Source organism: Thermoascus crustaceus (genome assembly GCF_041956765.1).
Source record: "Thermoascus crustaceus strain CBS 181.67 unplaced genomic scaffold VTN00scaffold_1, whole genome shotgun sequence".
Taxonomy (NCBI): Eukaryota; Fungi; Ascomycota; class Eurotiomycetes; order Eurotiales; family Thermoascaceae; genus Thermoascus; species Thermoascus crustaceus.
The window spans coordinates 3,088,726-3,112,144 of NW_027192527.1; the positions used below are offsets into that span (position 1 = coordinate 3,088,726).

At 54.1% G+C, this 23,419-nt stretch overlaps 9 protein-coding genes across 9 annotated transcripts; 4 read left to right on the top strand and 5 right to left on the bottom strand.

Annotated features, from left to right (window-relative positions):
- Positions 1–962: 962 nt before the first annotated feature.
- VTN00DRAFT_1080 (uncharacterized protein) lies at positions 963–1,537 on the bottom strand (the record flags this gene model as incomplete). Its single annotated transcript, XM_069427148.1, has 2 exons — positions 963–1,339; positions 1,384–1,537. 2 exons carry the CDS (start codon positions 1,535–1,537, stop codon positions 963–965), a joined length of 531 nt encoding a protein of 176 aa, XP_069291782.1.
- Positions 1,538–1,914: 377 nt separating this feature from the next.
- On the top strand, positions 1,915–7,094 carry VTN00DRAFT_1081 (uncharacterized protein; the record flags this gene model as incomplete). The annotated part of the gene is made up of 4 exons (XM_069427149.1): positions 1,915–2,421; positions 2,490–2,951; positions 3,004–6,826; positions 6,886–7,094. The coding sequence occupies 4 exons, from the start codon at positions 1,915–1,917 to the stop codon at positions 7,092–7,094; spliced, it is 5,001 nt and encodes a 1,666-aa protein (XP_069291783.1).
- A 1,485-nt stretch (positions 7,095–8,579) lies between these two features.
- VTN00DRAFT_1082 (uncharacterized protein) lies at positions 8,580–10,593 on the top strand (the record flags this gene model as incomplete). The annotated part of the gene is made up of 2 exons (XM_069427150.1): positions 8,580–8,928; positions 8,996–10,593. The coding sequence occupies 2 exons, from the start codon at positions 8,580–8,582 to the stop codon at positions 10,591–10,593; spliced, it is 1,947 nt and encodes a 648-aa protein (XP_069291784.1).
- Positions 10,594–13,524: 2,931 nt separating this feature from the next.
- On the top strand, positions 13,525–15,205 carry VTN00DRAFT_1083 (uncharacterized protein; the record flags this gene model as incomplete). The annotated part of the gene is made up of 5 exons (XM_069427151.1): positions 13,525–13,771; positions 13,848–14,034; positions 14,135–14,394; positions 14,680–14,804; positions 15,146–15,205. The coding sequence occupies 5 exons, from the start codon at positions 13,525–13,527 to the stop codon at positions 15,203–15,205; spliced, it is 879 nt and encodes a 292-aa protein (XP_069291785.1).
- Positions 15,206–15,925: 720 nt separating this feature from the next.
- VTN00DRAFT_1084 (uncharacterized protein) lies at positions 15,926–17,655 on the bottom strand (the record flags this gene model as incomplete). The annotated part of the gene is made up of 3 exons (XM_069427152.1): positions 15,926–16,978; positions 17,064–17,407; positions 17,502–17,655. 3 exons carry the CDS (start codon positions 17,653–17,655, stop codon positions 15,926–15,928), a joined length of 1,551 nt encoding a protein of 516 aa, XP_069291786.1.
- A 317-nt stretch (positions 17,656–17,972) lies between these two features.
- Positions 17,973–18,474, bottom strand: VTN00DRAFT_1085 (uncharacterized protein; the record flags this gene model as incomplete). Its single annotated transcript, XM_069427153.1, has 2 exons — positions 17,973–18,388; positions 18,465–18,474. 2 exons carry the CDS (start codon positions 18,472–18,474, stop codon positions 17,973–17,975), a joined length of 426 nt encoding a protein of 141 aa, XP_069291787.1.
- Positions 18,475–18,505: 31 nt separating this feature from the next.
- Positions 18,506–19,211, bottom strand: VTN00DRAFT_1086 (uncharacterized protein; the record flags this gene model as incomplete). The annotated part of the gene is made up of 4 exons (XM_069427154.1): positions 18,506–18,638; positions 18,702–18,788; positions 18,846–18,906; positions 19,061–19,211. The coding sequence occupies 4 exons, from the start codon at positions 19,209–19,211 to the stop codon at positions 18,506–18,508; spliced, it is 432 nt and encodes a 143-aa protein (XP_069291788.1).
- Positions 19,212–19,346: 135 nt separating this feature from the next.
- On the bottom strand, positions 19,347–21,355 carry VTN00DRAFT_1087 (uncharacterized protein; the record flags this gene model as incomplete). Its single annotated transcript, XM_069427155.1, has 9 exons — positions 19,347–19,600; positions 19,657–19,974; positions 20,027–20,074; positions 20,134–20,187; positions 20,241–20,597; positions 20,656–20,778; positions 20,832–20,992; positions 21,084–21,246; positions 21,340–21,355. The coding sequence occupies 9 exons, from the start codon at positions 21,353–21,355 to the stop codon at positions 19,347–19,349; spliced, it is 1,494 nt and encodes a 497-aa protein (XP_069291789.1).
- Positions 21,356–21,450: 95 nt separating this feature from the next.
- VTN00DRAFT_1088 (uncharacterized protein) lies at positions 21,451–22,133 on the top strand (the record flags this gene model as incomplete). The annotated part of the gene is made up of 2 exons (XM_069427156.1): positions 21,451–21,852; positions 22,050–22,133. The coding sequence occupies 2 exons, from the start codon at positions 21,451–21,453 to the stop codon at positions 22,131–22,133; spliced, it is 486 nt and encodes a 161-aa protein (XP_069291790.1).
- Positions 22,134–23,419: the final 1,286 nt, after the last annotated feature.

Genomic DNA, 23,419 nt, shown 5'->3' on the forward strand with positions numbered 1-23,419 from the left:
GAGAGAGAGAGAGAGAGCGAGGCTCCGTTGTGGGATCCATTCTGTCGTTTCTTTAAATAACGATGGGTACGCCTGGTGGCTCTGCTCTTCTAACAGACTGGCTGCGTTCATAACTCATTTGCTATGATTTGCTATGTGACTTGATTTCTGATGGTTGTTTGTTACACTATTATACGAGTTTCTGGCGCGCAGTTGTCAGAGGGAAGTTTAAAATTCGTTAGTGAAGGGAAAAGGTAAGTGTGGGTAGATGGATTAGGCGCCTGGCTGGGCTGGGCCGGGCGCCGTGTTCATCATCGAGTTCCGTCCCGACGTGGGATTCACGTTGTCTGGTTTCGGTGGCGAGAAAAAGGCGTGGACGCGGACGTTGGATGGTAATTCGAAGCGAAAAACAAAAGGCGAAAAGCGCCGAGAGAGAAACGAAACGAGCGAGCGACCAGAACCAGAGAGAAAATATGTGAGGGAACACACACATCATGGGTCGTGGAGAATCTACTGTACTCTGTATGGAATTTTACATGCGCTGCTAGCTGCATTTCTTTAGCTGACTACTACCTGACTACAAGTGTAGTAATAAGTAACAGTGTCTGTGTGTGTTCTTCCATCTTCTGGGCAAAAGACGCGGTTCAACCACAGGATCGGGATGTGAACGTTAACTAGTGCGATAAGGAGAAGTCGAGTTCTGAGGGCGGCCGACGAGCTCCGGTTGCCCTTGATGTCATGGGCCAGTGACCATACGAGAGGAGAATTCCAGCCGCAAATGAGGAAGAGATTCGATCTTTGAACAATCAGGAGCCCGCATGGATGGACGGTACACCTAGTATAGAGATCGATGCATATTGTAAGTGACCGACAGACGTAGCTCAGAAAAAATATGGGGAGAGCAGATGCAGCAGCAGAGCAGCCACTTCGGAGATGGGCAAGAGAGAGAGCGGGCAGATGGGCGCGCTAGTGTATGCGGATCGTCACGGGTAATATAACGGCGTCTGTGACGGGCGGATGGGGGAGCTGCCCGGACGGTCGATGAAGATGGGAGGGAGGGTGAATGCTGGCTCAAGACGGTTTAATGGCAGGGGCTCAACGGAGAGAGTTGGTGGTGGGATCTTCTTGAGGACGGGGATTCGCTCGACCCAGCCGGCTGACAGCGTCTGCGCAGAAGAGGCAGACAGAGGCAGCAGGGTCCGTTGATGATGATAGCTGACGGTAGCGCCTGGCGCAGTACCTGGCAAAGATACAGTAACGGTAATACGCAGACACACGCCCCGGCCGCGTGTCAGGATCGCCCGCGTGAAGGTCGCAGTACCGATACCAGTAAGAGCCAGACGAGCGACCTGACCTGGACCTGCAAAGGGGAAAATTGAAAAAGAGGCTCAGCACGCAACAAACACCGCTTCGTTCCATGAAGCGACCCTTCGCCCTCTCCACCTCTCCTCCGCCACGTCGCTCCATCCTCTTCCCTCACCACCATCCCGATCCATCCTCTCCATCTACAACGCTGCGCCATATTCGTCCCGATCCGGCAGCGCCTGGCCTGTCGCATCCTCGCCCTGCCAGATCTCCCCTTCCATGCCCGTTCGCTAACCGCGAGCTCCGGTCCACGGGGGGACAAAGAGTTCCCAAGCCCATCCTTCGTCTGCTATACAACACGGTAGGCCTCCCGCGCCTCCCTATCTACAACTTTCCCTCATCCCCCTCCTCAAGACCACGAAATCCAAGCAACTGACGCGCGTGTCGCCGGCTTCCAGATCCCCCTCCAGAGAACTTCCCATGGGCCGTTGTCGCGCCCTTTGAACTCCCGTCTTCGTGATAGTTATCGACGGTGACGCCAACCTCCAAAACCACCCTCCGTTGCCGTTGCCTTCAAGCAAACCTCGCCGCTCCCGTTCCCTTGTGTCCGGTTGAGACACGGCCAACACCATGACGGGGGCTCCACCATACGGTGTTCAGTCCCCTACACAGCAGCCTCGTTTCACCGCATATTCACCTCCAAACAAGAATCACCCTTACTATCCCAACAATGAACAGTATCAGCAGCACCCTCCCCAGACTCCTCCGGCCTTTCCCCCGCCAACGACGCTCGCAAGGAGTCCTCACTTCGGCCACCCGACTTCGCCGCTGCCAACCACCCTTCCCCCGCTGAACGGGAACGCGGCTCCTCATTCGGAGGCATCATCGCAGTACCAGTCGCATTCTTCATCTGGCACGCCGCAATTCTCGCTTCCGCGGCCGTACGCTGGGTCCGTCATGCCCGGGAACACTTCAGCGCCCTACAACCACGCCGCCACATCCTCCCACGCTCACCCGACCAGCCGGCCTGACGGTCTGCCGCAGTCTCCAAAGAAGGAGCCGGAGCAGTCTTTCGATATGAGGGGAAATGGTGCTGGATATTCGTCGATCCCGCGGCCTGCGTCGCCCAAGGAAGCGGTACGTTGTGAACCCTTGCGTTACTCGGCAGAAAAATGTTATATTCATGCTAATGACTAACTATATAGAAGCCTGCCAGGGCTGCGGACCCCATGTCCTTCGCTAGCATCCTCTCCGAGCCAGCTGAGGAGCGCTCTTCGAGGAGACCATCTCCACCTCCTGCCAACCACTATAGAGATGCAGAAGACAACCCAGTCGCGCCATTCCCCGGGCTCGAGAAGAAACTCAGTGCGGAACGGCGCCGTCGGACGCTCGACGACGAGCCGGGCAACGACGACTTTTCTCCACACCCCCCCGCCAACGGGGTTTCCGAGTTGGCCAAGGCCCCCGCTCAGCCTCGTGTGCTCAAGGCGCGAAGGACCTTATCGGAACGTGAGTTGGAGGCGATCAACAAGATCGTGGCCGATATCGACAATGCGGAGAAGAGCGATGTCGAAGCGCCTGGTTTTGAATATGAATACGAGCGATACATCGAGAAGGGCAAGAAACGCGCCCTGGAATCGGATATACATGAGGGGCAGAAGCGCAAGGTATGTAGCTGTTGCTCTTGTGTGATTAGGAACATGGCTAATCTTGTTTCAGCGCCGCCGCCATGACTTTTTGATCAGGCTGGGCAAGACTTTCGAGAAGCAAGCTGTCGCCGGAACGGAGCGCTTCAGAATGAGGCATGAAGCAGCGGTCATAGCCGATGTCCAGCGCAAGGAGATTCAGGACGAGAAGGAACGCAAGAAGGACATGCAGCGGAAGCGTCGTCGCGAGAACACCGTTCGCCTGGAGACACAGAAGAAGCTTGAAGCTGAGCGCAAGGCGAACAAGGCAGAGGACTCCGCTGAGAAGGAGAAATTCTTGCGCGAGGCAGAGAAGGCCCAGAAGAAGATCAAGACCACTAAGAGGGCCTTGGAGAGAGGCAATGCGGCCGACGAGATCAGTGAAGTCACGCCTCTGGCGCCCAACCTCGAGGGTGGTACCACCAGCTCCTTTCACATCGGCAGAGGAACCTCCCCTCCAGCTGGGAGGAGGAAATCCGGCAGAGCCGGCCCTGTCACTCGGCCCAAGAAGTCGAAGGAGAAGAAGCAGGCAGAGAAGGATGCGGCCGAGGCGGCTTATGCTGCGATGGAGAAGGAGGAACTCATGCCCATCGCGCCCAAGGAAGATCCTCGCAAGGAGTCTCTCAAGAAGGAGGGCAAGGGTGCTCGCTCCAAGGAGACGACACCATCGCCGCTCTCCGCCTACGAGACCAAGGGTTACAATCAGATTTACGAGCAGATCTGGCGTGACATCGCGCGCAAGGACATTCCCAAAGTCTACCGTATCAAGGCCCTGTCCCTCAGCACCCGCCAGGAGAATCTTCGCAAGACTGCCCAGCTGGCCAGCAAGCAGTCTCGCAAGTGGCAGGAGCGCACGAACAAGAGCATGAAGGATACCCAGGCCCGCGCCAAGAGAACGATGCGTGAGATGATGTCCTTCTGGAAGCGGAACGAACGTGAAGAGCGCGATATGCGCCGTATGGCCGAGAAGCAGGAGCTTGAGATGGCCAAGAAGGCTGAAGCCGACCGCGAAGCCAACCGCCAGAGGCGCAAGCTGAACTTCCTCATCTCGCAGACCGAACTGTATTCCCACTTCATCGGCCGCAAGATCAAGACCACAGAGGCAGAGCAGTCTGCGGATACCACGACCGAGGGAACCAACGAGACGGTGCAGCCTGGCAAGGCCGAGCATACTGTCCAGCTCCCAGACAGCGTTGCGGACTTGAACGCCAAGGTCAAGAACTTCGACGAATTGGACTTCGATGCGGAGGATGAGACCGCTCTGCGCGAGGCCGCCATGGCTAATGCTCACAGCGCGGTCCAGGAGGCACAGCAACGCGCTCGTGCTTTCAACGATGAGAACAAGATGGCTGCCTTCGACGAGGGCGAGATGAACTTCCAGAACCCTAGCAGCTTGGGTGACATTGAGATCTCGCAGCCCAAGATGCTTACGGCCCAGTTGAAGGAGTACCAACTGAAGGGTCTCAATTGGCTTGTCAACCTCTATGAGCAGGGTATCAACGGTATCCTTGCAGACGAGATGGGTCTCGGAAAGACAGTCCAGTCGATCTCCGTTATGGCCTACTTGGCTGAGGTGCACAACATCTGGGGTCCATTCCTCGTTATCGCTCCCGCCTCGACGCTTCACAACTGGCAGCAGGAAATTACCAAATTCGTGCCTGATATCAAGGTGCTGCCGTACTGGGGCTCTGCCAAGGACCGGAAGATTCTCCGCAAGTTCTGGGACCGCAAGCACATTACCTACACGAAGGAGTCCGAGTTCCATGTCCTGGTGACGTCCTACCAGCTTGTCGTCCTTGACGCGCAGTACTTCCAGAAGGTGAAGTGGCAGTACATGATTCTGGATGAGGCCCAGGCCATCAAGTCCTCGCAGAGTTCGCGTTGGAAGAACCTCCTGGGATTCCACTGCCGTAACCGTCTCCTGCTCACCGGTACGCCTATCCAGAACAACATGCAGGAGCTGTGGGCACTTCTGCATTTCATCATGCCGACCTTGTTCGACTCTCACGACGAGTTCAGCGAGTGGTTCTCGAAGGATATCGAGTCGCATGCGCAGAGCAACACGAAGCTAAATGAGGACCAGCTGAAGCGTCTCCACATGATTCTGAAGCCGTTCATGCTGCGTCGTATCAAGAAACACGTGCAGCAGGAGCTTGGAGACAAGGTCGAGAAGGATGTCTTCTGTGATCTTACGTATCGCCAGCGCGCGTACTACACCAGCCTCAGAAACCGCGTCAGCATCATGGACCTCATTGAGAAGGCTGCCGTGGGTGACGATACCGACAGTACCACTCTGATGAATCTCGTTATGCAGTTCCGGAAGGTCTGTAACCACCCGGATCTGTTTGAGCGAGCCGAAACGAGGTCCCCATTCTTTCTCGCACACTTCGCGGAGACTGCATCCTTCCTTCGTGAGGGACAGAATATCGATGTCGGCTACTCCACACGCAATCTGATCGAGTACGACCTGCCGCGCATGCTGTGCAATGAGAGCGGCCGCATTGACATCGCTGGGCCTGATAATGAGCGAGCCGGCTTCCGCGGGAAGTATCTGTCTCACTTGATGAACATCTGGACCCCCGAGAACATCAAGCAGAGCATCGAAGAAGACCAGGCGTTCTCCTTCCTGCGGTTTACGGATACGTCCATTGGGGAGGCCTGTGAGGCTTCGCGCCTTGGAGTGTTCGAGCGTGCTGTCCGCCGTCGGGGCAAGACGAACCGCCTTGGCCGGTTGAATGTCATCTTCGATGAGGAGGACGACCAAGTGAACTCAACGCTCCCGCACTCCCTGTTCAACATCGTCGATCGCAATGATCGTCAACCCGTGCGTGAGATCACCACCGAGGGGTATATGCGGGAGCTGATGAACGTGTCGTGCGCAACCTTCGAACGTGAAGGCCTTGACACCATCGAGCCTTGCACTAGCCCGGCCGCTTCCGCGCCTCCAATTACGATCTCTTGTTCAGGCCAAAACCACCTCAACGAGATCAGGGATACGCTGTTCAACGTTTCCGTCCGGCATGCGCTCTTCGGCGTCCCCTCGAAGAAGATGGAGGAGCAAATCCTGGAGAAGAAGCTGGACCCTACTCCTTACTCTCTTCCGCCAATGTTGCCAAAGCCTATCAATCTCAAGGGTCGCTACACGCATATCGAGGTGCCATCGATGAGACGCTTCGTCACCGACTCGGGCAAGCTTGCCAAGCTGGACGAGCTCCTCAAGGAACTAAAGGCCGGCGGCCACCGTGTACTGCTCTACTTCCAGATGACGCGCATGATCGATCTAATGGAGGAGTATCTGACCTACCGCAACTACAAGTACTGCCGTCTGGACGGAAGTACGAAGCTGGAGGACCGTCGCGACACCGTGTCGGATTTCCAACAGCGGCCGGAGATCTTTGTTTTCTTGCTGTCTACGCGTGCTGGTGGTCTGGGTATCAACCTGACGGCTGCGGACACTGTCATCTTCTACGACTCGGACTGGAACCCTACCATCGACTCGCAGGCCATGGACCGAGCGCACCGTCTGGGTCAGACGAAGCAGGTCACCGTCTACCGTCTCATCACTCGCGGCACCATCGAGGAGCGGATCCGCAAGCGTGCCCTGCAGAAGGAAGAGGTGCAGCGTGTCGTCATCTCTGGTGGCGCCGCTGGTGGCGTCGACTTCAACACGCGCAACAGGGAGAACCGTACCAAGGACATCGCCATGTGGCTCGCGGACGACGAGCAGGCGGAGATCCTCGAGCAGAAGGAGAAAGAGGCCATGGACAAGGGAGAGGAATGGGGCGCCAAGAAGGGCGGCAAGAAGGCTGCACCGAAGAGGAAGAAGGATCTGACGCTGGACGATATGTATCACGAAGGTATGCCATTCACTTCGGTCTCAGAAGTACCATATGACAGGTGCTAATATGATCCACAGGCGAAGGACACTTCGACGATGTCAGCTCCAACAAGCCGTCTGGAGCCGCCACGCCCATCTCCGACAACATCGGCACGTCCTCCTCTGGTCCGGCACCCAAGCGTGGGCGCGGGCGCGGTCCGGGAAAGGGCACGTCCAAGCGAGCCAAGACGACCAAGGAGCGACTGAGGATCGTCGACGGAGAAGGTGACATGGGGATGAGCGGATAGATGCTTGTCACATTGCATGTTCATTATAATCCTATGTTCTGTTTGGCAGCTACGGTCTGCTATGTACCACCATATGTCTTTTTTTTGATCAGAGAAAGTTTTTTTTAAAAACACTGGGGAAGAAATGCGTGATGAGAAAACCATGTCGATTACACATGCAGAGTCGGGGACGGGAAACAGGATAGACTTCGGACCCCATCATTCCACAATCCTTTTTCTGTGCATGTTTACTATGTTTCGCAGCTTCTGGTCTGGTCTGGTTTGGTGTGGAGTGGAGTGGCATCTGATTGCTTTTTCTTTTGCTTTATCGAACGCAGACGGGTGTGGACTGGATGGAACAAGGGATATGGGACGGAACCGATGGGATTTGTTCCTCTTCATTATCTCTCTCTCTTGACTCATTGTGCGCAGATGCAAGCACCACATCGCCGGGACAGCAGCAAGGGATCTATTTCCGCGGGAAGAAGATCTGCCTGCCTGCGTCATCCGCGCGTTTTGTGCGGATGTTTGCGCCTGCCTGAGGTCACTTTGTGTACGATTACTTAATTCCGATGAAAACGTTTGTTTCTTGTTCTATTTGTCTTTGCAGAGGCAGGAGTCACCGAGAACTTTTACAAAAAAAAAGACGTGTTTTAATGCGATCGCTGGCATGGTTTCGGTAGATAGTATGAAAGAAAGCACCGTGTGGCATGAAGACATCTCTTTGTGTCTCCCTGCTCTCGTCAGATCTAGACTCGTAAGCCGACACATAGGTAGAAGCATAGCGCCCGGATATCATCATGATGATCAATCATGCATAATCCCCCATCCACCAACAAGGGATCAGCGACAAAGCTGAGCTGTCCCAGCTGGAAGGGAAGAGAATAGCACCGAAGTGATGCATCATGCGGAGTACAGGGGAGCGTGCGGGGAGATCAACGTCAGGGCTGCGATGCGCCGGGCAACGTCCTTGCCGGCCGCAGAGGGGCGTGGCGATAAGACCGAGCAGCCGAAAGATAGCCATCGAAACGCGTGCAGGGCCGTGTCTGGACGCCTGAGCGCGTCGCTCTAGCGGCTGCCACGGCCTCGACCGGAGCAGCGGCCAATAGGAGCACGGGCGTAGGGCGCCGTCAGCAGCGCTCCGGTTGGCCGCTCCCGTTCTCCACCGAAAAGCCGGTCTCTGCGTCGGCGTCTGCCGGCCTTTCTCTATCTGCTATCGAGCTCTTTGTTCTTCCTCATCCTTCCTCCTCTCTGCTATCCTTCTCTCTGCGGTGATCGTGCAGAGTCGAGTTTTTCTGCAGTCAGACCAGACCAGACCGGAGTACGGTCCCTCTGGTCGCGTCCTCTCTCGAGCCATTGATCCGTGAGTTCCGCCGCTGAAACTTTGTGTGTGTGCTCGCTGTCCTTTCGTTCTCGCTGACTCTGCAGGCGAAAAGAAGCCATTTTATTTCTACCCATTCCATATCGCAGTCGACATCCATCCTCCTGGGACAGAGAGTGATCGCCATGGAATCTCTCCTCAACCAGTCTCGGGCCATGTGCCCCTTCCTCAAGCGCACCTCCCCGGCGACCCTGCGCTCCCTCTCCACCTCCACCCGCCCCAGCTCCAGCCCCGGCGGTGGCACCATCTCCAACCTCCAGGTTATTGCCCGCCGCTGCCCCGTCATGAGCAAGGCCCTGGCCGTCCAGAGTGCCCGTCTCGCTGGCGCCAAGCGCTTCACCTCGTCTGCGGCCGGCGTGCCCAGCATGCGCTCCTTCAGGGAGGCGCCTAGTGCCGGCAGGAAGGGATACCACACTACCGGCAAAAATCCCGCCAGCGTCAACCCGGGAACGTATGAGAAGGCGCGCGGAGAGGGTATGTTTGCGTCCTGTTGCCATTGATGCTGTATCTCGACTGACGCTGACGTTGATGCTGTTTCTAGTCCACCCTGGCCTCGCCACGGTCAAGCCCGTGAACAGCACGAAGACTCCTGACTCCTTCGCCGGTCCTTGCCCCCATGCCCCCGCGGCTACCCGCTTCGACTATGAGGCCTTCTACCACAGCGAGCTGGAGAAGAAGCACAAGGATAAGTCGTACCGTTACTTCAACAACATTAACCGTCTTGCGAAGGAGTTCCCCCGCGCCCACATGGCCACTCCCGAGGAGCGTGTGACCGTGTGGTGCTCGAACGACTACCTCGGTATGGGCCGCAATCCGGAGGTGTTGGAGACCATGCACCGCACGCTGGACAACTACGGTGCCGGTGCGGGCGGTACTCGCAATATCTCCGGCCACAACAAGCATGCAGTGGAGCTAGAGAACACCCTTGCCCGGCTTCACGGGAAGGAGGCCGCTCTGGTCTTCAGCTCCTGCTACGTCGCTAATGATGCTACCCTCGCCACGCTTGGCAGTAAGATGCCTGACTGCGTGATCCTGTCTGACAGTCTCAACCATGCCTCGATGATCCAAGGCATCCGGCACTCGGGCACCAAGAAGATGGTGTTCAAGCACAATGATCTCGATGATCTTGAGGCCAAGCTGGCATCGCTGCCGCTGCACGTGCCCAAGATCATCGCGTTCGAGTCGGTCTACAGCATGTGCGGCTCCATCGCTCCCATTGAGAAGATCTGTGATCTCGCCGACAAATACGGCGCCATCACTTTCCTTGACGAAGTGCACGCAGTCGGTATGTACGGTCCTCATGGTGCCGGTGTGGCCGAACATCTCGACTATGACGTCTACGCTTCCCTGGATTCCGCCAACCCTCGGAGTACCAAGGGTACGGTCATGGACAGAGTTGACATAATCACCGGTACCTTGGGCAAGGCCTACGGCCTCGTTGGAGGCTACATCGCCGGATCCGCCGCGATGGTCGACACCATCCGGTCTCTGGCCCCGGGCTTCATCTTCACCACCTCGCTCCCGCCGGCGACCATGGCCGGCGCCGACACTTCTATCAAGTATCAGGCTCGGTACCGCCGTGACCGTGTGCTGCAGCAGCTGCACACCCGCGCGGTCAAGTCTGCCCTGAAGGAGCATGACATCCCCGTGATCCCGAACCCGTCGCACATCATCCCCATCCTGGTCGGTGATGCGGAGCTGGCCAAGCGTGCGTCCGACATGCTGCTGGAAGACTACGGCATCTACGTCCAGGCCATCAACTACCCGACCGTGCCGCGCGGCGAGGAGCGACTCCGGGTGACCCCCACGCCGGGCCACACGAAGGGGTACCGCGACCACCTTGTGCAGGCGCTCAACTCCGTTTGGCAGGAGCTTGGCATCAAGCGCACCAGCGACTGGAAGGCCCAGGGCGGGTTCGTCGGCGTTGGTGTCGAGGGTGCTGAGGAGCAGAACAGGCCCATCTGGAACGATGCTCAACTGGGCCTGCGCGAGGGCGAGTCCCTCGAGGAGGCTGTCGAGCGCGAATTCCGCGAGGAGGCGCTCGAGAAGCAGCAGCAAGCTGTCCAGCGCATGCAGACTGGCGGTGCGCCTGCGGCGGCAGCTGCTATCTCCTCGACTCCCGTCGGAGTGGCTGCGTAGCTGACCTCGTCAGTCAGTCGCCGGGGGATTCGAGTCCACTCCTTCAGACACTTTTAAGTCTTAATAACTGAAAAGCAAAAATCTATGACGCGAATGAGCTGATCATCGCATTCTACCTATTTCCTTGGAATTGTTTTCTACTTAACTTTCGGTCCCCCGGGCCGCACCTTATTCTTATGATTGCTCTTATTCGATCCGCTAATGATGTTTCCACGATGTTGGCCAGAACCGGCCAGTCCTTTGCTTTTTCAGCATTGGGTTCGCACCTTCATCTGGGTTCATCGATTGCTTGCGAGCGACGATCTTCATGAGTGTCACGGGGCTTGCCGTCTTGCATTGCATAGCTCTAGGTGCTTATGTACTGAATATACTGTACTGCACATCTGCAGCGCCCATGTAGGACTGCATTGAGTGTGTATGTCTGTCTCTGCCTGCCATCTTTGTTCTGCATCTATCCCTCCGTCTATCCAATCTCTGGTAGTAAGTAGGGCTATGCTCTCAGTCGCAGTAGTCTGTAGTCTGGAGACAGTAGACAGATAGCTGGATCCATTCAATCAATGCCTTGTAGGCTGGACAGGTGATCGGAACCCTCATTGCCACTTTCCTACTGGGAGCAGTAGTAATCTCCGATGCCAGTGCCTAATCAGGTCCTTGCATGCTCTTCAACAGAGAACAACCTCACACAACGCCGATCCTCCATCGGTTGCGGCCTGGCCTGCGGTCGCAGTAGCCGCGACCCAGACCAACTCCTGATTATAACATTAGGTACCTATCATCTGCATCCTTCCATTGGAGCATAACTTCCTCATCAAACGCCACAGCCGGGTCATCATAGCCGATCATTCAACGTTATAAGCGATAGGATGGATGATTCTCCAGTGGGTAACAGAAAAAAGCCTGGCTCCTATCATGCCTTCTACTCCTTTCTGCTCCCCTAGCCCGCACCTTTTACTCCATCACGTGATGGGTAAAGCGGCGATGCTCCCGTCCCAGGACGGAAATGGCATTCGGTGCGCTGTATTTTCGGGGACAAGTATATATAGGTAGCTAGAGAGCGAGTTCCGTGGTCCAATAATAAGCCAACTCCCTATCGAGAAGTACAGTACTTTTGACCAGCCGTGGAGCCAACAGAATTACTAACTATCCCCCCCATTTTTTTGGTGGAGGGGGCGTCATTCCCAAGTTTAAACAGTACTTCAGGCCTTAGTCAAGCAGTGTTGATCGCCCGGGTCCGCCGATGATCCCTCGCGAGTGGCGACGCCCACCATACGTAACTCAGCCTGCAATCGCTTGCGCTTTTCGCTCCTCCAGCACAAGAGCCCCGATCGGCATCGCAGCTCCCAATTTCCTCTCCAGAGATAGGTACCTAGTTCTGGATGCTTAGCACCAACCTACTAAATGCCTGTACGATGGCCCATTTCCGCCGGGAAGGTCAGGCTGGAGCGGGGGTGGAATGGATATTTGCTATGTTTACCTATTTCAACTAGATTGCCTGGTTAGCCATACTTTTTGTCCCACCAGGATAGCATATACAGTGGGCACATAGCTACCTAGATATAGAATGAGAACCCAGAGTTCACCTGCCTATGTGCTCTCATTCTGGTCAGTACGAGACACGACCATCTCTCTCCAAGGTATCATCAAACCCAGTGGTTTCAATTGAAGAGACGATGTTGGAGTTGGTAGATAGAGCATCAGGCTGTCTCTTTTGGATTAGTGAGCTGTCCCTTTTGTCATCGGTACGGCTCATGTGGGCAGAAGCTGGACCTTGTTTAGATGAAAATGTCTACGCAAACAAGGGTCGCAACAAAGACTGAGATCCCTTGTTGGTTCTGTGTCAGGACAATAACATTGTTGTTTTTTGGGCATCCAGGACGGCATCGATAACCGGGTAGGAGAACCCCTCCATTTCTCAATTCCTTGAAGAAGCAACCTCGGGCGAGATGGGTCGTTACTTATATTTAATAAACTGGAAAAATCACACGCAGCGTATTGTACATTATCTTGCGTCCTACACAAGTTGTTCGAAGTCATAAGTATTCAAATCATCGATGGAGAGCTCTGTGCCATTCACCGCCGACCATCGCAGCAGTATGGAGTCATCGCAGGCTCCAGAGCCCAGTGCCAGTAATATTCATGAGGCGCTGCCAGATTCGAGTGAAAGGTAGTGGAAAAAGACGTCAAAAAGACCAACAGCCCAACAACATGCCTGTATTAATTGACGGAGAGATTGCTCTCCTCTCCTTCATCTTTGCAAAACTGACCGATGGGATCATACTCAGAACTGAAATTCCTCGCAACGTCCCCAACATACCAGAAATAGACCGTCTGAACAGCACGGATCTCATGATGAATATCAGTTCATCGTTTTGCACGGATTTCTTACCCTGATGGGTCGCTGTCATACTTCGTCAATGCCCCAGAGAATCCTCCTCTGCCGCATCCCCCTGCCACAGCCGTGTTTGGTTGTTTGGTTGTCCCTGCGAAGGAGAAGGAGGCTCATCTTCTTCGGAGATGCACCACCAGCAATCCAGCTCTTTGCCGTCCCTTAACTTAGACCGAACAGTCCCATCAAGCTCCACCCTGTTGTCGCCTTTGTCTTCAATGCTGTCTCTACCATCCACTCTAATAGACAATGATCGGCTGGGGGAGTGGTTCCCCCGCAGGCGCTCACGGCCATCTCGAGACGAACGAAAATACGTGGACCCTACACGTCGGGCGACGAGGAGAAGAAGCCTTTTTTCAGAACGGAATCAATGAGCACTTTGGTGGGGCGCCATGGAAGTAATAATAGTGGAGTTTCCCATCGCGATAATATACACCATAACGCTGCCTTTCTCGCCCATTTAGGCACGTCTCAAAAGGCTTCCACCACGGCGGAACAAAAAGGAAATCGGGCAAACTGACTGGGAGGTTTATATGGTAGAGCTTATGGGCGGTTTTCATTCCTTCTACCCATCTCCATTCGTCGTTAAACGGCCATTGCACCGAAACCTGAACTTGACAGTGCAGGAGGTTGATCTCTTGGAGACATTATCGCTCCACAAGATGAAGAGGAAGATTCAAAATCTCACCTTCCAGAATTTGGTCTACCACCGGGAGTTGTCCAAATTCGCATATGATTTTTCCTGTTCCGTCCTCGAAGCCCCCAGCTCTTGTGACTTCGCGGCATTTTACCGTATGACTTTGCATCACGAAGCTCACATTTAAGCTATACATTTGTATACTCGCCCCCTAATAGCGACCTTGCCCAGGCCGTTTGATACCTTCCCGAACGGTGCGGTCAGTTGCTGCTGGCCCTGCTCAAGCCCTCTGTCGCGCTGATGGACACGGCAACCGCATCCACGGCGGTCGTGACTTGGAAAGCCTTGCAAGCATTAGAATCCGGTTTCGCTATCCGCTGCTGTCATCCGATAATCAACAAGAAATCTTACGGCTGCAGTAACTGTCCTCTGCCTCACTACTCAGCGCAGCTATCTAGACATGAATCCTCTAATTACTGATGCATTCGCCTGTCACCTGTTAGTCTGCGGTAAGATAGTAATGATGGGCCGTCTTTTCGAGATGCTTCTTCCGATGACGACCAGCGGAGTGCCAACGATGGGCTCTCGGACAACGAGAAAGAGGAAGACATCTACGAGCTCCGACGACGGAATGGCCGACCATTCTTCCGGAGGAGATGGTGGTTGTTGTTCCTTTTGGGACATACCGTTCTTTTCTTGATCTACATTGGTATTCTGGTTGCTGTCTACAAGTATGCAAAGAAACTCGGCGCCATTCGTGGTCCCAACCTTGTTTTCTGTAAGAATCGGCTCTTTCCCTCTCTCTTTCTGTGTTATTATTACGTCGAGGCTTCTGCTGACAAGCCAGCTCAGCTCATGCCTGTTTGATCTGGATCATCTAGCACCGGCCCATGAAGCGGTCTTCTGCGAAGAAATCAAATTCGTCGAGAACTTCCAGGAGCATGGACCTTTCTCGGGGTATCCCAGAGAGGAAATCGATCGGAACTGGCTGTGATCTGCTCAATGGTGTGTACAACCTCCAGGATGAGACATGTTGGGTTTTTCTGACTGAACATTGCCTCAGCCGAGAATATCTGGATCGAGCCAGAGGTAATGAGGCACTATGGACGCGAGGATCTCGGTGTCGCTCTACCCGAAGGTGGAGGATATATCGGAACGCTCAATGTGTACCATGAGTTGCATTGCATTGTACGCTTCAGATTTCCCCTTTCTGTTGTGGTTTGGAACCCCTCCCCCCCCCCCCTCCCCCCCCCCACCTAATCAAAATAAAAGAAACGTCTATATCAATACAACTATCCCGCATACTACTTTCCGGACATCAGCGATGAGCAGAGGGAAGCCAACCGCTTACACAATGGTATGTAATGTATACCGCAATCTAAGTCTTCCTTTCCTCTTCTTATTTGCATGTCTTCTCGAGTCATTCGATGCTAACATATGTTCATTTCTTTTCCGCCGCAAGAACACCGTCTCAACCTCCTCCCCAAGCAGCCATGTGCCATGGCGATGTTGGGCTGATCACTTTCCAGTGGTCCAACACTAGTCGTATCCCCATTGCCAACGCCACCACCCACGAGTGTGTCAACTAGAAGAAGATCGATGAGTGGACCAAGGCCCGCACGGTGGATATGATGAAGCCCGGCTGGCTCGTTCATCCGACTTTTGGTGAGTTTATACAATATATAAGCCGTTCATTGTTGACAACCAAGCTTTTTTCCCTCCCCTAAATACACAGATGCTTAATGTCGGCTACTCTAGGGTCCTGCCTACCCCGAGGGCGAGGGAAATAAAATTGGAGCCCTTAAGCTCAAGCCTGGAGGAGGAGCAGAGACACCCCATCTGACAGGCCATATCAATGATGGGCACCAGTGAGCAGTATCCATGGATGGCATGATTCTTACAGCAGAATAATATTGGAAAAACAAAGAAAGAGGGGGGGGGGGGCAATTTCCCATAATCTCTCTGGCCAACACAAAAGGCCTGGGTTAATCCGATTCCTGCTCGTGTTAGAGGCCTCAACAAATTCTATTAGAGACAATATGGCTGAGGATAAAATTTGTAAAGATAGCAATAAAGTGGTTCCCATTTAGCATCTCTCAAAGAAAAGAAGGCAATAGCTTGATTGCATGACACACAAGTGCAGCACCTTAAATAATAAAATACATATACATGGGTGGAACCACAATCACAAACAAATCACCCATCTATCTCTCTGTCTATCTCGGTATGTGTTCGCGATGTCATGTCATAACAGGGAGTTGCTCAACCTCGAGGGCTTCGATTCGATTCAATTCGACCCATCTCATCTTCTATCTTCTACCACCCCCTCCCCCTCCTCTGCTAACTCTAGGAAATTCCACCGGCACCTTTAACCGCGCAATCCTCCTCGCGTTCGCCTCCGCTTTTCCACCCTTGACTCCCCACTTGGTGAACTCGCTCTCCCGGGGTTTATCCACCCGACAGCCCAGTTCCCGGAAGTACTGCAGCACGACTTTACTCTCGAGTCTCAGATCATCTCTGATGTCTGCGGGATCGGTGGCGAGTTCGTTGGGGGCGTTTCCGCCCAGGGATGAGGAGCCGCCGTCCTTGGTCGGTTGCGGCGGGATGTGCAGGGTGAGGGCGCAGATGGTCGTGTAGAGTAGGGTCAGGTCGTTCTTGGTCAGGTAGCTGCCCTGGGGCGCGTGTTTGCGACGGAGCGAGTCGATCACGGGATCAGGGAGGGGGTTTGCGTTCGCGGCGGGGTCGTTCTTGGAGCCTGTCGCTGAGGAGAGGATACGGCGGAGGTCGTCCCTCGGTGGGAGGCGCTTCGAGCCTGGGGGAGCGGCGGTAGCGGATCCAGAGGCGGATCCTTTTCCGGCGGAGCGCAGGCACCGGGAGAATTCCAGGAGGAGGAGAATGTACCGCAGGATCTGGAGGTGGGTGGTGTTTCCTGACTTCACGACGGCCTCGACGCGCTTCGCGACGTACCGGGAGGAGGTTTCCACCGCGGCGCCGGACTCGACGGCCGTCTGCCATTCCTTCACGCCCGGCAATTGACGGAGCGTGGTGAGGCCGTTGGGAATGAGGGTTTCCAGAGGATACACATCCGCCGGGTGCGAAGCGGATAGGTTGGCCTTTGGCAGGGGTTTCGCGGCTTGGATTTCGGCCTGGAGGGTCGCTTGCTTCGATGGTGATGAGGGGTCTGCGGACGGCTGCGATTCCGCAGGCATGGAGGATAGAAGCGCGGATTCCGCCGCATCGACGGAGGCTCCTGGGGGCGCGCTGGACAGCTGCGCGTTCTCGGCGACGGATTGTGCCGCCTTGCGGGACTGCTTGGTACCGAAGGCGTTGGTGAGGGCTGTGCGTTGTTCGCGGATAGACGTCTATATCATCGCGTGTTAGCATGATCCATGTGTATATCGTATATAGATATAGAGAGAATGCGTATGGGGGGAAGGGGAAACAAACCATCCTCTCATCCTCGCTCTCCTCTTCCTCTTCTTCCTGTCTAGGCTTCAACCGTCTCACACTCCCACGCAGAGTAACCTTCCTGACCTCGACAAACTGCCACGTCCGCTTCTCCGGGTCCACGACCGCAACGTAATGTTTCAGTTGCGCGTCCGCGTCATCGTCGGCCTCGCGGCCGAGAAAGTCCATCTTGGGGTGCTCGGACGACTGCAGAAGCAATTCTGTCGAGAGTATGCCTTTGTTCCGACCGCGATTGGACTTGGAGGAGGATGTTTCATCGTTGCGGGATTTGAGGTATGGGCGTAGGGCGAGTTTTCGGGGGAGGGAGACGCCGGGGGTCGTTACTAGATCATCATGTTAGCAATTCTTTCTTGTATACCATATAAAATATGTAATATCTATTCAAGATATATATATATAGATGAAGGAAAGCTTAACCTAAAACAGGCGCCAACTCGCTCTCGTCCTCAACGACACCGGCAGCCAGTGGCGGCAGGTCCTTGGGCTCGACCTCGAGCGCGGGCTTCTTGCTCGGGCGCTGCTCGTGCCGGTCGGACGCGCGCTTGCGCTTCTTTTCTGTGTCAGGGGCCATCTTGCTAGCCCTGTTTTCTGGAGGTTATTGTAGTCCTATTTCAAGCAGTAAGAACTGCGTGTTCTGTCCTGCACGTCCGGAGCTCTCTCGAGGCGGTGCGGAGCTGGAGAAAAAAATTCCTGGCGGTTGCGGGTGGCAGAATCACGCAGCGGAACCTCCGCACGGACTTGGCGCCGGCCCAGGCGCACACAGACCAGCAGAAGCACAGAACTCAAAAATACAGTCAAAAAAAATACTACGAAAATCTACGACACAGGAAAATTAGACAACAGGAAATTCCAGCTCTGAAGACTTTTTTCATTTCAATTGTAGTCAAATCATCTCATCGGCAAGCAGTAGTAGCTATCATCAGAGCATGAACCAGACTTTTTTTGTGGTTTCAAGTAACTTCCCGCAAGAAGAAACCGCTCCATGGGCTTTCCCCATTCCATACCCCGCCAGCCCGAAGAGGAACCAGCGGGGTGACAGTATGAAAAAAAGCAAATTGACCAACTTCCACCACGTCGAAAGCCCAGGATAATAAAAAGAGAAGAGGTTAAGACAAGCGAAAATCCGATCCGATCCTCCTCCCTTTTCTTATCCCTCCAACCCCCACCAAACACAATGGTACCCCTCCGATGAAAAAAAACAAGTAGGAAGCAGAAGAATGCACCCCACCCCGCCGGGCTAGATGCTCGAAAAACATAAAATGGAGACAGAGGTTGGATAAGGTGGGAGATCGTCTGAACAGAAGCTCCGAATTTCGAACAGTTTTCACACAAAGTGGGAAAACGAGCCAGGCGGATAATTTTTCAGCGGAGAAGGTAAACCACGAGCCATCGTCAGCCCGTCCAATCGTTAAATCGATCAGTCATGACAACAGTCGTGGTGTCGTAGTCGTAAACATCAATTGTCGTGTTCGGCGTTCAGCTCGAGCTTCGACATGGAGAAGCTGAGATGGAGTGGGCGAGAAGTTTACTTGCTGGGGGGCTGTTAGCCGTGTCCTACACACAGACAAGACACACAGAGGATAATATATGGAAAAATAGTGATGGAAGGAAACTCACGATCTGGCTCTGGTCTTGCGCCTCTTACGCTTTAAACGGCGAACGCGCTTCTTTCTCCACTTGGCTCTCATCTTCGCAGGCTCGAGACTAGGAGATGTTAGTATTATCTCACAGCCAGGGTCCGGGGCCAGGGGGGTACCGTACACTTTGTCGAGGATGAGAGAAGATGAGTTGAAGAAGTTCGAGATGGAGCGCGCGGCGACGGCTTTGTGTGTGTGGCGGATGACTCAGCCGCGCTAAGGGCTCGCTTGCGCTAGACCCGTTCGGTGACGTCCACCATCGGGCTCTTGAGGTCATAGCTGTGAATATCCACTATTATACTATCCTATTATTATTTATTATTCGACGGACTATTACACACAATAATAATAATGACTCTGTCGAAGGCGCCCGAAACAGAAAGAACCAGAGATCTCCAGGATTGCATAACAAGTCTAAAGATCTTGACGTGATGGCATCGCACGTCCCTTTCAGAGATCTTCCACCTTCCGCTTGAGATCCTCCCCACATTAGATGTCCGAAAAATTATGTACCTCGTTGTAGACTAGATTGCACACGTAGGCCTCGTTATTCCGTGCATAGACTTTTTTCTGCATAATCCATAGATCCTCTTGTATATATCCGTGTTGACTACGTGAGTACTGATCAATACTGGTACCGATACGTCGGAGCCAGATCGCCCAGCAACTCCTCCTGGTGCTGCTCCTCCGCGACGGCTGCTGGACTCGACACGGTCACATTGCGCTGCCGTCGCCGGTTTTCCAGCCAGACGGCCACCAGGTATGCGATACACGAGGCGGCCGAGAAGCAGATGAATGAGATGCAGATGATGTACCCGGGCCGGTAGTACACCTTCGCATCCTTCTGGAGGAACGAGTAGGTCGCGATGATGCCACCAACTGAGAGCTGTCAGTATGATACGTACAGGAATGAGAAAAAGAAGCTAGCGACTCACTATTGCCAAATCCAACCTGCCACGCCGTCCCAACGCTGCGCCGGATGTGCCCGCCCAGGTTCATAGCGAACCAGCACACAATCACCGGCATGGCGCTGTAGCTGCCGCTCGTCACCAGAAAGAGAGCGCCGTACTGGACGCTCCGGCGCTCCACGCCATGCACGTTCAGCAGAATCGCGAACCCCGCGATCGCGACGCAAATCGGGATCAGGGTGAAGGCGAAGCGGTGCCGCAGCTTGTCCGAGAGGTAGGCGATCATCATGGAGAAGCCGAACGCCGCCGCCCACGGCGGGATCGAGTACAGCTGCGTCGTGATATCTGCGGTGATTAGCTGGGTTACCCAATGTGAGAAGCATTGACAACAACTTACTGCCATAGCCATAGCTCTTGATGATCGTTGGCGCAAAGTAGGCGTATCCTGCGGCGCAGTAGTCAATACATGGGTCTCATGAAGAAAAGAATTGCGAGACAGCATACCATACGCCGGGACGATCAGACCAAAGTACATCAAGCCACCGATAATGACCTTATCTGTAGCAACGTCAGTCTACATTCAAGAACAGCTTCTACTCTCTCAAACCTACAGTCCTTGAAGACATTCAGCACATCCTTCCAGCCGGGGTCCTTGTGGTGAGCAGATTTCCCGACATCCTTGGCCAGCTTCGCCTTGATGAACTCGCGCTCCTCCTCGGTGAGCCACTTGACGTCCTCAGGGAAGTCGGGGATGACGAAGAACCAGACGACCGCGATAACGCAGGTCGCGACGCCCTCGATGATGAAGATCCATCGCCAGCCGCGGTAGCCACGCGCCCCGTCCATCTCGCCGATGGCACTGGCAAGCAGGCCACCGAAGGCGCCCGCCAGAGTGGTAGAGCTGAAGAAGAAGCTGAAGCGCTTCTGCGCCTCGCTCCGCTTGTACCACATGCCCATGAGATAGAAGCCTGATATCTCGTCAGCATGCGTCATAATCAGACGAAAGCAGCAGCGATTGGCACGTACATCCAGGAAACATGCCGGTCTCAAATGCGCCCAGAAAGAAGCGGGTGGCCATCAGTCCGCCCCAGTTCTGGACCAGACCCTGACACCACATGGAGAGCCCGAACAAGAACATGCAAAGGGACACTGGCGTGTTGTCAGCATGGATGCAATGTTCGTCTACGAAGAGTGAAACATACGCCAGACATGAGGCTTAAACTTCTTGAGCAAGACATTGGAAGGAATTTCAAAGATGATGTACGGGACGAAAAAGATGGTCAGAGCAGTATTGTACTTGGTGCCTGTTTCGATGTTCAAGTCCTTCTGGAGCCCGAAGATGACGGCGTTACTGATGTTGACACTATGCACAAGTCAGAAGAGCCTTGACATGCGTCGAGCAACCAATTGAAGGCGGAAGCCATCTGCCATTGAGGGAAGAAGGGAAGACAGACCGGTCCAGGAAGGCCATTAGGTACAGCACACATAGGACGGGCAGGATGTGCCAGTCGATCTTGGCCATGAGCTTGCGCTCGGTGGTGCAGGTGAGGGACGGGACAGCCGCGAGCTCGGTCTCGACATCACGCTCGTCTTTTTTGACCTCGTCGGGAACGTGTCCTGGCACACGTCAGTTAGGAGAGTCTTGGTTATGACTCAAGACATGAAGGAAAAGAAGCAAAAAAGAAGAGAGGACAGTCAGATCGCACGAACCTACGGGGTCCAACATGACGGCGGTGGGATCAAGTGTCACGGACTCAGACAGGACACAGGGGAAACTACCCAAGTCTATATACAAAAAGACAACCAAAAGGGCCGCCGGTCATGAAGGCCAAGGCAGGATGGGAGGACGAGGACGAGGACGGGGACGAGGAAGAGAGAAGAGAAGAGAGAGAGAGAGAGAGACGAGCGGGTGTTCTTCTGCGATGGCCCATGCTGAGTGCTGCTAGTAGGCCTGCGGAGCCCGTGCCGTCCGGGCGGTTTTTCACCTCAGCTGGGATCTGCACCACCGTTGAGATCTGCGGTCTGCTGGCATGCGCTGCACGCATCGCAGTCGACAGACAAGCTTTTTGGTTTCCGCCAGGCGGAGACGTCGACATGTGTCTCTGGGCCTCTGAACATGCCTCCTGTCTGCCGTCTGTCCTCTGCTCCTCTCTCTCTCTCTCTCTCCCCAGCTCAGTCTCCAGGCTCACCGATCTCACCGCGGCTTCTTCCCCGCAAGGCTTAGTGCGTCCCCGCACCCCGGCCTTCGTTCGGCTCTCCGGGGCTCGGCCCTTCCGAAATCGGCTCCCAATGATCGTGCACTGAATAATCAGGATGCCGCACGGACAACATAACTATATACGATCGCGGTTATCACTCTCTTCGACCTCACGGGAGGCCTGAAGCAGAAGCAACACGTCGAATTACTGGCCAACAGATAGGGATTATCATTGACAGCTGTCGCCCTGCAGATCTCCTTCCTGATCGATTATGTCAAGCTTTTCAAGCTTTTCAACCCCGACTAGGAGGTGCATTAGAGCTTAAATGACACGACTCTGTCCATACTTTATACACTTGCCTCTCGTGCAGACATACCTGTCAAATGAATAAATAGAGACTCGCGTCAAGCGGCAGCTTAAACGGTAATATGTCGACTGTTGTTCTCTTCTCGCTATCGGCACGTGCCTATGAATATATATAAATGCAGACTCACCTGAATTCTATGCGCATAGCAGGTCGAACGTTGCAAAAGTATGTTGAGTTGTATCCTAGGTGAGAAGGTAGCGAATAATATTCCGATTTTCCGAACTGCATAGCAGGCTACCAGTAGTAATAGGAGTAGCCCGGCCATGCATCTTATAAGCCCTAACCGTGCCCAAGGGTCTAGTCCCTATTGGGACTAGCCACCCTATTTCCTTGCGGAAACCGGGTGCACGCCTTCGGCGTGCCTCCCGGCTCAACGTCAATTCCCAGCTCAACGTCAATTTATAGAATCAACCCGACTTTGACTAGATTTTTGACCCCCTATCTCTATGAAATTAGTGATCTAACTGACTTTGAGCCTTCCATCTAGCTAGTAGAACCCTCCTATGCTTTTTGCAGTCAGTTGCAATTCGTTTTGCCTGTTTTTTGCGGCGCCGAAGTTCTGCATCCCTCTGCCGGGCATCTGCCCGTTCAGCCTTTGCAGCCTCATCCTCATCCCGTTTTTGAACCATATGACGAGCTTGATGGGCATATAGAACCCCCCCGGTCTGTAGATTCCTTCGCCTAAATCTGCGGCGCAATTCCCTTTCCTTCTCAGCTGCCTTAGTATTATTAAGATCCTCCCTAACCTGCTCTGCCAACTGACCCATGGCTATAGCTCCTTTGAGAATGAGATCTAGGCGGCGATCCCACTTAGGTTCAAAGGGGGAATCCTCTCGAAGCTTCCTAGTATATCGTTCCATAGTAAAAAGAGATTTGGGCGTGCTTAGAACTGATGAAGAGGGTGCATGAGATGGGTTTGAATTGACTGATTCCGGGCTATATTCTCGGAGTCTTTGCAAGACGATTTCAGGGTTATAAGGTATTAAACCTGTTTGGCGAAACCCCTTTCGGATAGTAGTTGGTTTGAAGGTCTTTTTCCGAATAGATTCTAGGCTATGAAGGAATTCAGACCGAGAGAATTCTGAACAGCCGGTGCGTGTGGCATCATCTATAGCCTGAGCATGACAATGCTTATATGGCTGAAAAATGACGACATCCAAAGGTTGCAGAAGATGGGTAGTATGAGGGGGTAGGCAAAAGGGTATAATTCCTTTCTCATTGCAGA